Raw genomic sequence first — 12,213 nt, 5'->3', positions numbered from 1 at the left:
CACCCCCCATTTCTATTCCCCGACTTCCCATGTGCAACCTTCCTAATATGTTTGATATGCATCTTTTTGTTTGTATGTATTTTTAGAAAATGTTTGTTTTGTGTGCAAAATAAAATTAATAAAAAAAAAAAATACAAAAAGAAAAGAGCATCTCGTCCCTGAGGGAGACGGTCTCACTGGCCAGGGTCAGGCCCGGCTCCTGCAAGCTGTCGGGCAGTGCGAGTGCCCCAGCAGATGGGACCGCCGACCCCAGGGGGCCTCAGCCTGCTGCCCTCGCGGGAGGATGTGAGGGGGGGGCTGTGGGAGCCTGAAGGAACACAGAGGCCAACCAAGGAGAACAGCCCCGCCTGGCACCGTCATTTAAGGAGCGCCACTGCGTTTGCTAGGAGACCCCATGGACCCTCCACTGGCCAGACCCCATCCCACCGCTATCAGCCCCAGGGACACTCCTGCAGCCCTGACCCCTGCCCCTGCCCTCCCTCCACAGGCAACGCTGCTCAGCCATGTTCCCTGCATTCTCCCAGGTGGCCGCCAGGGGGCAGGCTCTCCTCAGGAATTCACCCCACCACCCGTGCCACCCTCCACACTGCCCCCAGGCCGGGGGACTCTGAGGAAGGATCCCAGGGTCCCAGGCCTGGTGGACAAAGCCCTCCCAGCTCTGGCTATGGATGCAGGGCCCAAGGGCGGCCCAGGTGGGACAGGTGCGTTGGGGACTCCTCCTGGGAATGGGGCTCATGGACAGGTGCCCTGAGGACTGCACGCGGGAAGACGGGAGATGCAGCAGCTCGGGTGCCCTCGGGGGACGGCCCACCCCACTGCGCCCACTGGGGCTGCGAAGAAGGCCACTTGGCGCCACGGGGCTGGCAGAAGCTGCAAAGGCAGGGCCAGTGTGCAGAGAAAGCTCTCAGGAGGAGACAGGCAGCAATGACAAGACCCATGTACATGCAGACGTGCACACACACAGGCACATATGCACACAGGCAAACACACATGCACACATGCACTCAGGCAAACATGAACACAGGCAAACGTGCACACACGCACGCAGGCAAACATGAACACAGGCAAACACGTGCACACACGCACGCAAACATGAACACAGGCAAACACACATGCACACATGCACGCAGGCAAACATGAACACAGGCAAACACACATGCACACACGCACGCAGGCAAACATGAACACAGGCAAAACACGTGCACACACGCACGCAGGCAAACATGCACACATAGGCTGCACACAGCCTCACTGTGCACTACACCTGTGTGGCTCATAGACAACTGAGGGCGCGGGTGCAGCTGGTAGCCTTGGACATCGCCCTCTGGGCAGCGTCTGCCCCTCCGGCCGGGTGTTCCATTCCTGCCCCCAGTCTCCCTGCGAGAGCTGCTCTCTCTCCCCACCGCCCACCCCCCAGAATCCTGGCTCCACACGGCCTAGAACCCAGAGAAGCCCTTCCTGCCCCTGCAGCCCTGACCAGGCACCCCTGCCACTGGGGGCGCGGCCCCTCAGATGCAGGGCCCCCTCCTCCATCACGGAATTTCACCCCGACCTCTCAAGACGCAGTTGGTGCAGACCTCATGTTCCTCCTGCCTGTGGACACTGGACGGCATTTGGGGCCCAGAGAGGTGCAGTGAGCGGCCCCAGGCCACACAGCTTCTCCACGAGTACGGAGGCAGTGCGTCAGGGTGGGGACCCCAGGCCCTTCGCCCCTCCAGACACTCACCTCTGTTGGGGCCGCCTTCTTCTGAGCCAAACCTGCAGAAGAGAAAAGCTGGGTATCAGACAGGAAACTAGTGACCTCCGGAGTCCTGGGCCCAGCTCCCGGCCCCCCAAGCCTGGCGTGCGTAACTCCGCGTAGGGCCGATCTCAAGGCTACACACAAGTGAAGAGAAGGACTGAGTGCGCTGGGAGGATGTGATGAGGGCGGCAGCCGCTGCGGCCTGCCATGGTCACCCTGGTTGGCAGCCACTGGGGCCTAGAGCAGGGGAGAGGCTTTGCAGCCTCAGGGAGGTGGGCAGCCGGTGACGCCCAGGTGTGGCACCCACCACGGAAGGCCTGGGGCTTGGACCGGCCTGGAGGAGGGAAGCGGGAAGCAAACCTCCTCCAGCTCTGACCCCCTTTCACGCCCAGACATGAGGTTCTAGGCAGTCAACAACTGAGCAGGTCTGAACTGAGCAAGCCCCGCTTCCCTGGAGGCAGGCGCCAGGAGAGGCTTGGGCATGGGGAAATCAGGTGCCAGCGTGGGGAGTGAGGGGGGCAGGCCCCCGCTGGGGCGAGGGCTGGCTGGAGTTGCGGGGAGCGCCCAGCACCCGGGCAGCTGCCGTCAGTGGGAACTGGCCAGGGGTCCCCAGGGCTGGCGCCCTCCCTGCCGCTCTCCAGAGTGAGGCTGGTGGAAGGATAAGGGAGCCTGTGAGGGGACCCCCAGCCCTGCCCTGGCTCCTGGGCCCGCCGTCTCCAGTCAGTGCCTGCAGCAGGGCCCGGGCCGCAGCTCCAGAGAGGACGACAGGGGCCTGTAGGATTAAGCCAACGGGCCGAGGCCTGGGCTGAGCCAGGAGCACCTCCCTCCATGCGAGGAGGCTGGGACGAGGGGGGCAGGCGGGACTCGGCTCCTAGGACCCAGGACCATATCCCCAGTCCTGGCTCCCAGCAGCAGGGCCCCGGGGTCCTCATCTGGAGAATGGGAACAGACTCTACAGCTGTGATTACGGGCCCTGAGACCGACGGGAGATGATCCTGGGGGACCTGGGAGCCCGACGTCCTCACAGGGTCCTCACGAGACGGGGCGGGAGGGCGAGTCAGATAGAGACTGGAAGAGGCTGCGCTGTGGCTGTGGAGGGGGAAGAAGGGACCTGAGCCGGCAGATGCGGGCGCCTCTAGACGCTGGGAAAGGGGGGAAACGGATTCTCCTCTGCAGCCTCTGGTGGGCCCAGCCCTGCCCACAGCTTGACTTTAGCCTGGTGAGGCCCCGTTCTGGGGCTGGACTCCTGGCCCCAGAGCCCTGAGGTGGGAAGCGATGTCGGCGACTGCAGGGAACGCACGTGCTGGCGTCCACCACGCGGGCCTGAGGAAGACCTGGTCTCGCCCTCAAGGGGCTCACGGCCAACAGGGGTGGGCGCAGGGCTGGGTGTTTGATGTGGGGTGACAGGCGGGTGCGGATCAGCAAGGGGGCTTCCCTGGGCTGGTCGTGTCTGAGCTCAGTGCCAAACAACGATGCCTGGGGGTTCCAGGGAGGGAACGGCGTGGGAGCCGCAGGGAGTTCCAGGCGGAGGGAACGGCGGTGCAAAGGTCACGACGTGGCTGAGGCGGCCACGCTGCTGCACGGATCACAGCAGCATCCTCCAGGCTCACGCAGAGGCAGCTGCCGAAGGGGAGCGCCTCCCTGTTGGATTCCGATGCTGGCACCACCTGGGGCCCAGGGGCATGGAGACAAATGCTTCTTTTCTTTTTTTTTTTTTTTTTTTTTTTGAGACGGAGTCTTGCTCTGTCGCCCAGGCTGGAGTGCAGTGGTGCGATCTCGGCTCACTGCAAGCTCCGCCTCCCGGGTTCATGCCATTCTCCTGCCTCAGCCTCTCCGAGTAGCTGGGACTACAGGCGCCCGCCACCACGCCGGGCTAATTTTTTGTATTTTTAGTAGAGACGGGGTTTCACCATGGTCTCGATCTCCTGACCTCGTGATCCGCCCGCCTCGGCCTCCCAAAGTGCTGGGATTACAAGCGTGAGCCACCGCGCCCGGCCTTTCTTTTCAATCACATAGGGACTGTGGGTCAGGGCTGACTCCACCCCAGCGCTGCCAGCATCTTCTCACTCCATTCCCCCTTCCTAGAGGAAGAGGCTGAGGGTTGGGGAAGGGAGGGCTGGCCGAGGTCTTGCAGCTGGGGGTGCTGGGGCAGGCCCTCAAAGGGGATTATTACGAGCCCGTGGAGACACTCGGGCTGCGCGGGAGCGTGTGCAGGAGGGTGCGGCACGTGCTCAGCTCCGTAGGGCTGGGCCCTCTGGCTGCCTCCCTGCTCTGGGCTGGGCAGCAGTGCGTTGGAACTGGTCTGGCCCTGGCTTCCAGGCCGGCTGAGGTGAGCAGCGGAGGCCAGGACACGTGAGGGGCCAACTGGGCGAGGTTCAGGAAGGTGCAGACAGGTGAGGAGGTGGGTGCGGAGTCCGCGGTGCAGACGGGGGCCATAAGGGGTGGGGACCCGGCTGGGTGTGGACTCGGGAGAGGGGGCAGAGGAGAATTTCCCTGAGAGACAAAAAGTCTTTCTGGACCAAGGCCTTACAAAGCAAGCAAAGAGTGCAGAGAAGGAGGGAGCCCTTCTGTTTTAAGACGCGGAAAGAGATGCTCAGAGGGAGGGGTGAACCCACCCAAGGTCACGTAGAAGGAGAAGGAAAGTCAAACCCTGGCCTGGGTTGGCGATGCCCCACTCTATCAGCCCTGCCAGCGCCCCTCGGCCCCCATGGGCACTGTGCTGCTCTCGGTGGGTGCACGGGAGACCCACGTGTGTCCCATCTAGAGGCCGCGCCCCGGTGACCGCCCTGCCGTCTGAAAACACGTCCACCACGGGCACTGAAGGCAACTGAATGCGGCTTGGTGGAACAGCCCATAGCTTTGCTCTGCTGCCAGGTCAGAACTGCCAGAGACACGGCGAAGGCACGAGGTGGAAAACTTTGCTGGGGTCAGGAGCCTCTGCAGGCGGCAGGCGGGGAAGGGGCTGGGGTCAGGAACCTGGGGCAGGTGGCAAGCTGGGGAGGGGGCTGGGGTCGGGAACCCGGGGCAGGCGCAAGCTGGGGAGGGGGCTGGGGTCGGGAACTTGGGGCAGGCGGCAGGCGGCAAGCTGGGGAGGGGGCTGGGGTCGGGGCTGGGGTCAGGAACCTGGGGCAGGTGGCAGGCGGGGGAGGGGGCTGGGGTCAGGAACCTGGGGCAAGGGGCAGGCCAGGGAGGGGGCCGCATCCAAGACGCTGGTGGGCCCCTGTAGTCGTGGTCAGTCCCCATGCCTGCCTGAGGGTGCGGGGTTGGACAGTGTCCCCCCGACATTCACGTCCTTCCAAGAACCTCGGCCTGCAACCATATTTGGAAAGAGAGTCTTTGCTGATGTCATTGGGTAAGATGAGGTCGTGCCAGAGTGGGGTGGGCCCTGGATCCGCCGCTGTCCTTATAAGAGAAACCGCTCGGGGAAGCCAAGATGCCGTGTGGGGTGGAGGCGGGGAGGGTGCCGCTCCTCCAGGGCCTGAAGCACCAAGGATGCCCGGAGGCACGAGGAGCAGAGGGGCGTGGAGCTTCTCCCAGGTCGGTCAGGGCAGAGCCCTGCCCGCTCCTGGACCACGGGCTCCTGGCCTCCAGAGCTGAGCCAGAACAGACGCCTGTTCAAGGCCTGCTGCTCCCCCCAGTCCCGGGGACTTTGTCTGGGCAGCCCAGGACCTCACACGGGGCGTGGCCCTCCAGTGAGGACCCCAGCCCCGGGAGGAGGGGGCGTACTTCTCCAGGCAGCAAGAACAGCTGAAGGGTCCTCCTCTCGGGCCACCTGGACGCCCTGCAGGGCTGGGTGGGCAGTGGGTAGGCCCTGGAGGGATCTGGGGGACAGACCCACGGTGCTCACTGCAGGGGCGGGAACGGGGACGGAGGGAGTGAGGTGACTCAGGATTCCGGCTGCCGCGGCGAAGGGAAGGACAGGCTGCTTCTCTGTCCTTCCAGAGGACAGGGCCAGTCGCCCCCAGGTCTCTGACAGGCCACAAAGGGCCTGCTCTGGGCCACGGCGGGGCGGAAGGTGCTGGATGCTGACGTGATGTTTGGGTTGGCGGCCCGGGAGCAGAACAATTCACGGTTTTACGTCCAGGGTGTGGGGGAAGGAAAAGAAGAGACGGCAGGAAGCCAGCGGTGGGCGGGGGCGGGACATTCCAGACCTCATCAGGGGCCCGGGCGTCCCCCTGCTCGGCCTGTCTGGGGCCTCCCTGCCCACAGTCCTGACTCTACTCCCGAAACCGCCCCTCTGGGGCACCCCCACACCCACTTGGGTGACTCAGCTGTTTTCCTCAGTGGCCCCAATGCTGAGAGGTCACAGCGCTTGGGTCCACCCCTGCCCGGACTCTCCCGGGCTCCCTACAGCCCCGGGACCGAGTGGACGTGGTGAGGCCCTCCAGACCCGGCTCTGCTGACCTCACCAGGCACCTCGGGGTCACCCACGTTGGGTGTAGGCCCCCTGCCTCAGTTTCCCTCTGTGGTTCCACGTCTTCACCTGCCCGACTCGCCTGAGCTGGCTGACAGAGGGGAGGAGAGGGGCGGCCGGCTCGGGCCCTACTGGGAATGTCCCTACTGGGGGCCTGTAGGGTTAAGGGACTGGCCGGGGCCGAAGCACCGAGGTGGAGGTAGAGCAGGACGGGGAGGGGAGGCACTCGGTTGGGGGACCCCAGGGAAAATGTGGGGCTCCCAGGGCAGGCAGGAAGGGACAGCAAAGGGAGACCAGAGCCGAGTGTCCTGTGGAGGAGAGGGGACAGGGGAGGAAGCAGAGCCTTGCTGCCACCGCCCACCCGGGTGGGCAGGTGAGCACCATCTTCACTCAATCCTCGCTCCCCATGAGGCCCGCTCAGGGCACACAGCCTGCCGTGACCCCCATAAGGGGCTGTCATGACGTTGAGCTCTGCTCAGCCTGAGATGTGACTAATTATCTGCTGAACGAGCCACCCCGTTTTCGAGGAAATTAGGTTTTAAAAATAGTCGGGGGAGGAAAGGCGAGCCGTGCCGCAGAGCCGGGAGGTGGCCCCTCTGAGCAGTTTCCGCTGGCCGGGCTGAGCGCCCGAGGTGGGGGCTCTGCCGCTGGGGCCCCTCTCTCCCGGCCCCATCACAGGACCTGGCGACGACCCGGGCCTGCGGCGCACGGCTCTGATCGCTGGCTGCACGGTGACCTCATTGGCCACCCCACCTCCCTGTGCACCCGGGGCTTCTCTCTAAGCCTCCATCTCTGTCTATAAAATGTGGCTGAAGCTAGCTCGAGCCCTTGAGGCACTGCCATTCTCCATGGGGCCACATGGCCGCCTCTGCACCCAGCTGTTCCCTGGCCTGCGCCGGGTCTCCGCCCTGGTCCTGCCAGTGCTCCCTGGACACTGTGTCCCACACCAGTCACCTCTGCCACCCCACTGACACCGCCCCATCCTGCAGACCAGCCTGCTCCCTCCTGGCCCCGGGGGCTCCCTCAGGACGGGGCCTGCCCTGGGCTGACAGCGTGGGCGTTTGTTGACTGACCCACGGACTGACATACCCGTTCCTCTTCTCTCTGCACAACAGGCCTCCGCCAGAGCTTCCTCTCCACATCTGTCTGACATGGACACTGAGGCAGGGAATGACTAAACCGGGGGAGGAGGCGGATTGTCAGGCTGGCTCTGCAGTAAGACCCAAAGTAAGAATGGGGACGGAGAGGCCTGGACAGGCGGCCAGAGGGAGGCAGGCATCACAGTGAGAGGAAACGAGGCCCATGCTAGGCTCACCGACAGGGCGCCGCGGGGCAGAGGGCCCAGCGAGGCAAGCTCAAGGGTGGGTGGAAGGTGCCTCAGCTCCTGTGGGCACCTGCTGGGCGCCACAACAGCAGGCAGGACACGAACCTGGTGGCCTCATCCCTGCAGAACCAAGGTCCAGGCCACCGTGGCTGGGAGGAGGAAGCCCCAGCCCTGGAGGCAGTGGGGGCCGGGGGAGAGTGAGCAGGGCCCTGGAAGGCCCAGGATGACGAAGCCGGGGACTGCGGGGCCAGGGAGGGTGCAGGGCAGGGGAGGGATTCTGGGAAAGGGGGCCCACCCACCCCGCCCCCACCACAGACAAGGGTCTCCCCAGGCCCCACTGCAGCCCTGCAGGGTAAACACCAGGCCCTGTCACCCCACCAGACCCTGTGTGGCACCCTCCCTGCCCTCTGCTCCTCCCTCTGCTCCAGCCACACAGGTCCTCGCTGTCCCTCCAGCACGCCAGCGCCACCCTGCGTCATGGCCTTTGCACGAGCGGTGCCTCTGTCTGGCCTGCTGGTCCCAAGATTCCCTCAGGGTTTGTTCCTCTGTTTCACCCCAGACCTGGCTTAAACATCACCCCTCAGAGGCCTCCCCCAGCCACCCTGCGCCAAATGGTCCCCTCCTCACTGCCCGGCACACGGCACCACCTGGCACATGGCTGTTGTCATCCCCACAACGGGGCCCAGGCCTGCTCTGTCACCTGCTCACAGACTCTGGCAAAGCTCTCTGAGGGCAGCAAGGGAAGGCCAGTGAGAAAGGGGCAGCAGTGGGACCCAGGTGTGTCAGAGTAGCACAGGGGGCCTGCACCCCTGGGTGGGGCCGCTGCACAGAGGGCAACTGCTGGGCACCCCAGCACAGGTGCGGGCTCACCATGACACAGCAACCTGGGTGCGTGAGGACGGCCCAGTCATGGGGTCCTGCGATCCCGCAAGCAGGAAGCAACCCCGGGCCAGAGCTCACAGTCACCTCCCTCATTCGCTGGAACAACCCATCCTCTGGCCTCCTGCCGTGCAGGCCTCTGACCATGGGGACCACAGGCCCCTCTGTGGACCTGCCAGGACAGCCAGGCTGGGCAGCGGCACTCCATGACACAGGCTGGGGTGGGGACCCAGAGGCGGCAGGGCCGACCCTCAGCTCTGGTGAGGCTCAGACCAGGACCCGGTGGACGAGGGCAGGCCGTGCGAAAATCTTCTCCTGCTAAACTGCAGAAAGGCCTTCTGATGGCTACAACGCTTGGCAGTGGTGTGACTTGCTCTGACCAACAAATAGGATGTAAGGGATGGCGTGGGCATGAGGAAGGCTGGCACTTCTCACTGCGCCTCTGGGAACCTGGGCCACAACACTCAGAGGCCAGCTCCCTGCAGAAAGGCCGGGCGGCTCCAGCTGTTCCTGCCATCCCGGCTGAGGGCTGGACAGGCAAGTGCAGGACGAGCTTGAATTTCCTGCCACTGCCGACCACCGCCATGGGACTAACACCAGGTATGACCTACAGAAGAACCACCCAACTGAACTCAACCCAAATAACAGAATCGCAAGCAAATACACAGTTGTTTGAAGCTTCTGTTTGGGGGTGGTTTGTTACACAATAGCTGACTGAAACAGATCTCGGCTCACTACAACCTCCCCCTCTTGGGATCAAGTGATTCTCCTGCCTCAGCCTCCCCCGAGTAGCTGGGACTACAGGCACGCACCACCACGCCCAGCTTTTTAATATTTTTAGTAGAGATGGGGTTTCACCGTGTTACCCAGGATGGTCTCAATCTCTTGACCTCGTGATCTGCCCGCCTCAGCCTCCCAACGTGCTGCGATGACAGACATGAGCCACCGCGCCCAGCCTATCTGTGAACTTCTTTGGAACGGGAGGAGTTACAGTTTTTAATTCCTTTGTCTTACTTGGATTTCTTACATTCAAAGGAGCATTAATTATCTGTATGATGGACTATTCAGCCATGAAAAGAAGTGAGGCTCTGACGCAGGCCACAGCACGGATGCACCTTGAAGACGTCACGCTCAGTGAGAGATGCCAGACACAAGAGGCCATGCAGTGTGTGACCCCATTTCTATGAAATGTCCAGGACAGACTGATCCAGAGAGACAGGGAGGGGATGCGTGGGTGCTGGGGCTGGGGAGGGATGGAGAGTGACAGCCGCCTGGCACAGGGTTTGCTTTTGGGGTGATGGAAATGTACTAGAATTAGTGGCAGCGACTGAACAACTCTGTGAATACACCGAAAAGAATTTAGTCAGTTGCAATAAGTAAGCAGTAAGACACTTTCAAAGGGTGAATTTTGTGTCCCAGAAAAGCAAAATGAAGATGCGGATCCCTTTAGTTGCAAAAGCATTGCCCAGTGACATATACCATCTGGAACATTCTCCAAACTCTGTCATCCCCCAGGGCCTCAGTTTGCTTGTCTCTAAAGGAGGTCGGGGGACTTGGTCAAGGCTTGACCAGAAGGACAGCCAGTCCTGCAGGCTGGAGCTTCTCACACCGTCTGTGCTGTACGACTGAGTTCACCCTTTCTCACCCTTTCTTTTCTCTCTATCATGGACCAAGTCTTTTGTAAAACGCAGTGAACAGCAACTACCACGGTCTGAAAGGCTGGTGCCGACCCTCAGCTTCTGCTCCTCTCTGGTATGGACCGGGACGGACAGTCTTGTCCACGGTGACAGCGAACGGCCCTGCCTCAGGCCTATTCTGTCTTGATAGGAGTGTACCCACATGCAAACAGCTTGGGGGCCTCCAGGCACCCCCGAAAGCCCATGCAAACCAGGGTCTCCCCCCTCAGCACTTCGGGCTGGATTGTTCTCTGCGCTGGTCACTGGGGTCGTCCTGGGCACTGCAGGGTGCTGAGCAGCATCCTTGGCCTCCACCCACTCCATGCCAGGGGCACCCTGGCATGGCCCAGTGTCCCCAGGGGGGCAGGATGACCCCAGGTGACGCCCCGCTTCACTAGCCCCTGAGGTTAAACCCTTGGGTGAGATGTTCAACACGGCTGCGACAGCAAATATCTGCACCAGGTGCCGACCAGGCTCTCCCCACGCAGGGTCCCACCTAGCCTGACCAGGCAGCCACTCCTCACGGCTTCATTTGATACATGGGGAAACCGAGGCTGGGAGAGGTGGAAGGATTGTGACACCGCTGGGGAGAACCCATGTGGCCAGGCCTGCCACGTGATCGTCCCTAACCCATACAGGCCTGGCGTGGCAGGCAATGATGTCCCCGTTTGGGGATCGGCAGCACCCGACTGATGGTCCCCATTGGGAAGTGACGAGAGATGTGAACTCAGGTACCTGCCTGGCCCTGCAGCCCCAAGCCCAGTGAGTCGCCGTAAACTGTCACCAGGTACATCCACGGTCCCCAGCACCCACCACTCCCAGCACACCCCGGGGAGTGGCCCGCCCGGGCTTGGTTGAGCCCTGGGGTGTTTGGGTTCGGTCAACTCTAGAAATCACAACGTTTTGGAGAAAAACCTGGGTTTCTCGAAAAACAGGCAGATCTAGAAATAAAAGGCTGCACCATCACTCGGCCCCCTGCCTGGCACACTCGCCTCTGCCTCTGTCCCCCACAGCCCGCTCCCCGACAGCGCGTGGCCAGAAGGCGCCTGTGAGCACCTGACCCAGCTGCCACCTAATTCATGATCACTGTTTGACAGGCCGGGAAATGGGGATTTGGGGAAATTTAGGAAGTTATCCAAAGTCAATGGTGAAAAACCCTGTGATCCCGTCTCCGAATCCAGAAAAACCTTCAACGAAATTCAACATGAATTTCGTGTCCCCCCAAAATACTACCAACAAAGAAAAAAAGGAGAGAAAGGGAGACTTTTACTTTAAAAAGAAATATAAGACCAGGCGAGGGGGCTCTAGCACTTTGGGAAGCCGAGGCAGTAGGACGGCTTGAGCCCAGAAGCTTGAGACTAGCCTGGGCAACATAGTGAGACCCCCATCTCTACAAAAAAATTTAAATATTAGCCAGGAGTGGTGGTGCACACCTGTATTTCTAGCTACTTGGGAGGCTGAGGTGGGAGGATCACTTGAACCCAGAAGTTTGAGGCTGCAGTAAGCTATGACTGCACCACTGCACTCTAGCCTGGGCGATGGAGCAAGATCCTGTCTTGAAAATAAAATAAAATATAAAATGTAAGAAGTATAAAGCAAAAAGTTATGGGAAACGCCTTAATGTCAACCACAAGACCAGGGGTGTGGCTGTGAGAGCCGCTACTGCAGTGGAAGTGCTGGCTGGAGCAATAAGACAAGAAAAAGAGAAAGGAATGAAGACTGAAAAGAAAAAGAGAAAGTTTTAGGCCAGGCTTTGCAGTGGCTCACACCTGTCATCTCAGCACTTTGGGAGGCCGAGGCAGGTGGGTCACTTGAGCCCAGGAGTTAGAGACCAGCCTGGCCAACATGGTGAAACCCCATCTCTACTAAAAATACAAAACTTAGCCGGGCATGGTGGCCAGCACCTGTAATCCCAGCTACTTGGAAGGCTGAGGCAGGTGAATCGCTTAAACCCGGGAGGTGGAGGTTGCAGTGAACCAAGATCATGCCACGCACTCCAGCCTGGGCAACAGAGTGAGACTCCCTCTCAAAAAAAAAGAAATAGTGAGTCTAGTTCAAGATGCTGAATTGTGTTAAGTGTTGACAGGTGGGGGTGCTGAGGTGTGCAACTTTGAAATGCTTCCAAAAAACACGCTGAGAGGGATGGCGGAATGGAGGGATGGGGGATGGAGGGATGGCA

At 61.4% G+C, this 12,213-nt stretch overlaps 1 protein-coding gene across 3 annotated transcripts in view; it reads right to left on the bottom strand.

Moving 5' to 3' along the window:
• The window catches only part of PIP5K1C (phosphatidylinositol-4-phosphate 5-kinase type 1 gamma), a 68,975-nt gene that overhangs the window by 29,001 nt on the left and 27,761 nt on the right, over positions 1-12,213 (bottom strand). For 2 of the 3 annotated variants that reach the window (XM_032176379.2, XM_032176380.2), the window contains exon 2: positions 1,727-1,758. In XM_032176379.2, the coding sequence (XP_032032270.1) occupies positions 1,727-1,758 (32 nt within the window). Of the gene's footprint in view, positions 1-1,577; positions 1,631-1,726; positions 1,759-12,213 lie in introns of those variants that run through there. The other variant, XM_032176381.2, reaches the window with a different exon arrangement.

Source organism: Hylobates moloch, unplaced genomic scaffold (assembly GCF_009828535.3).
Source record: "Hylobates moloch isolate HMO894 unplaced genomic scaffold, HMol_V3 SCAFFOLD_15, whole genome shotgun sequence".
Lineage (NCBI taxonomy): Eukaryota > Metazoa > Chordata > Mammalia > Primates > Hylobatidae > Hylobates > Hylobates moloch.
Note: the sequence above shows the minus strand (reverse complement) of the source record. Positions and strands in the feature narration are given on the sequence as shown.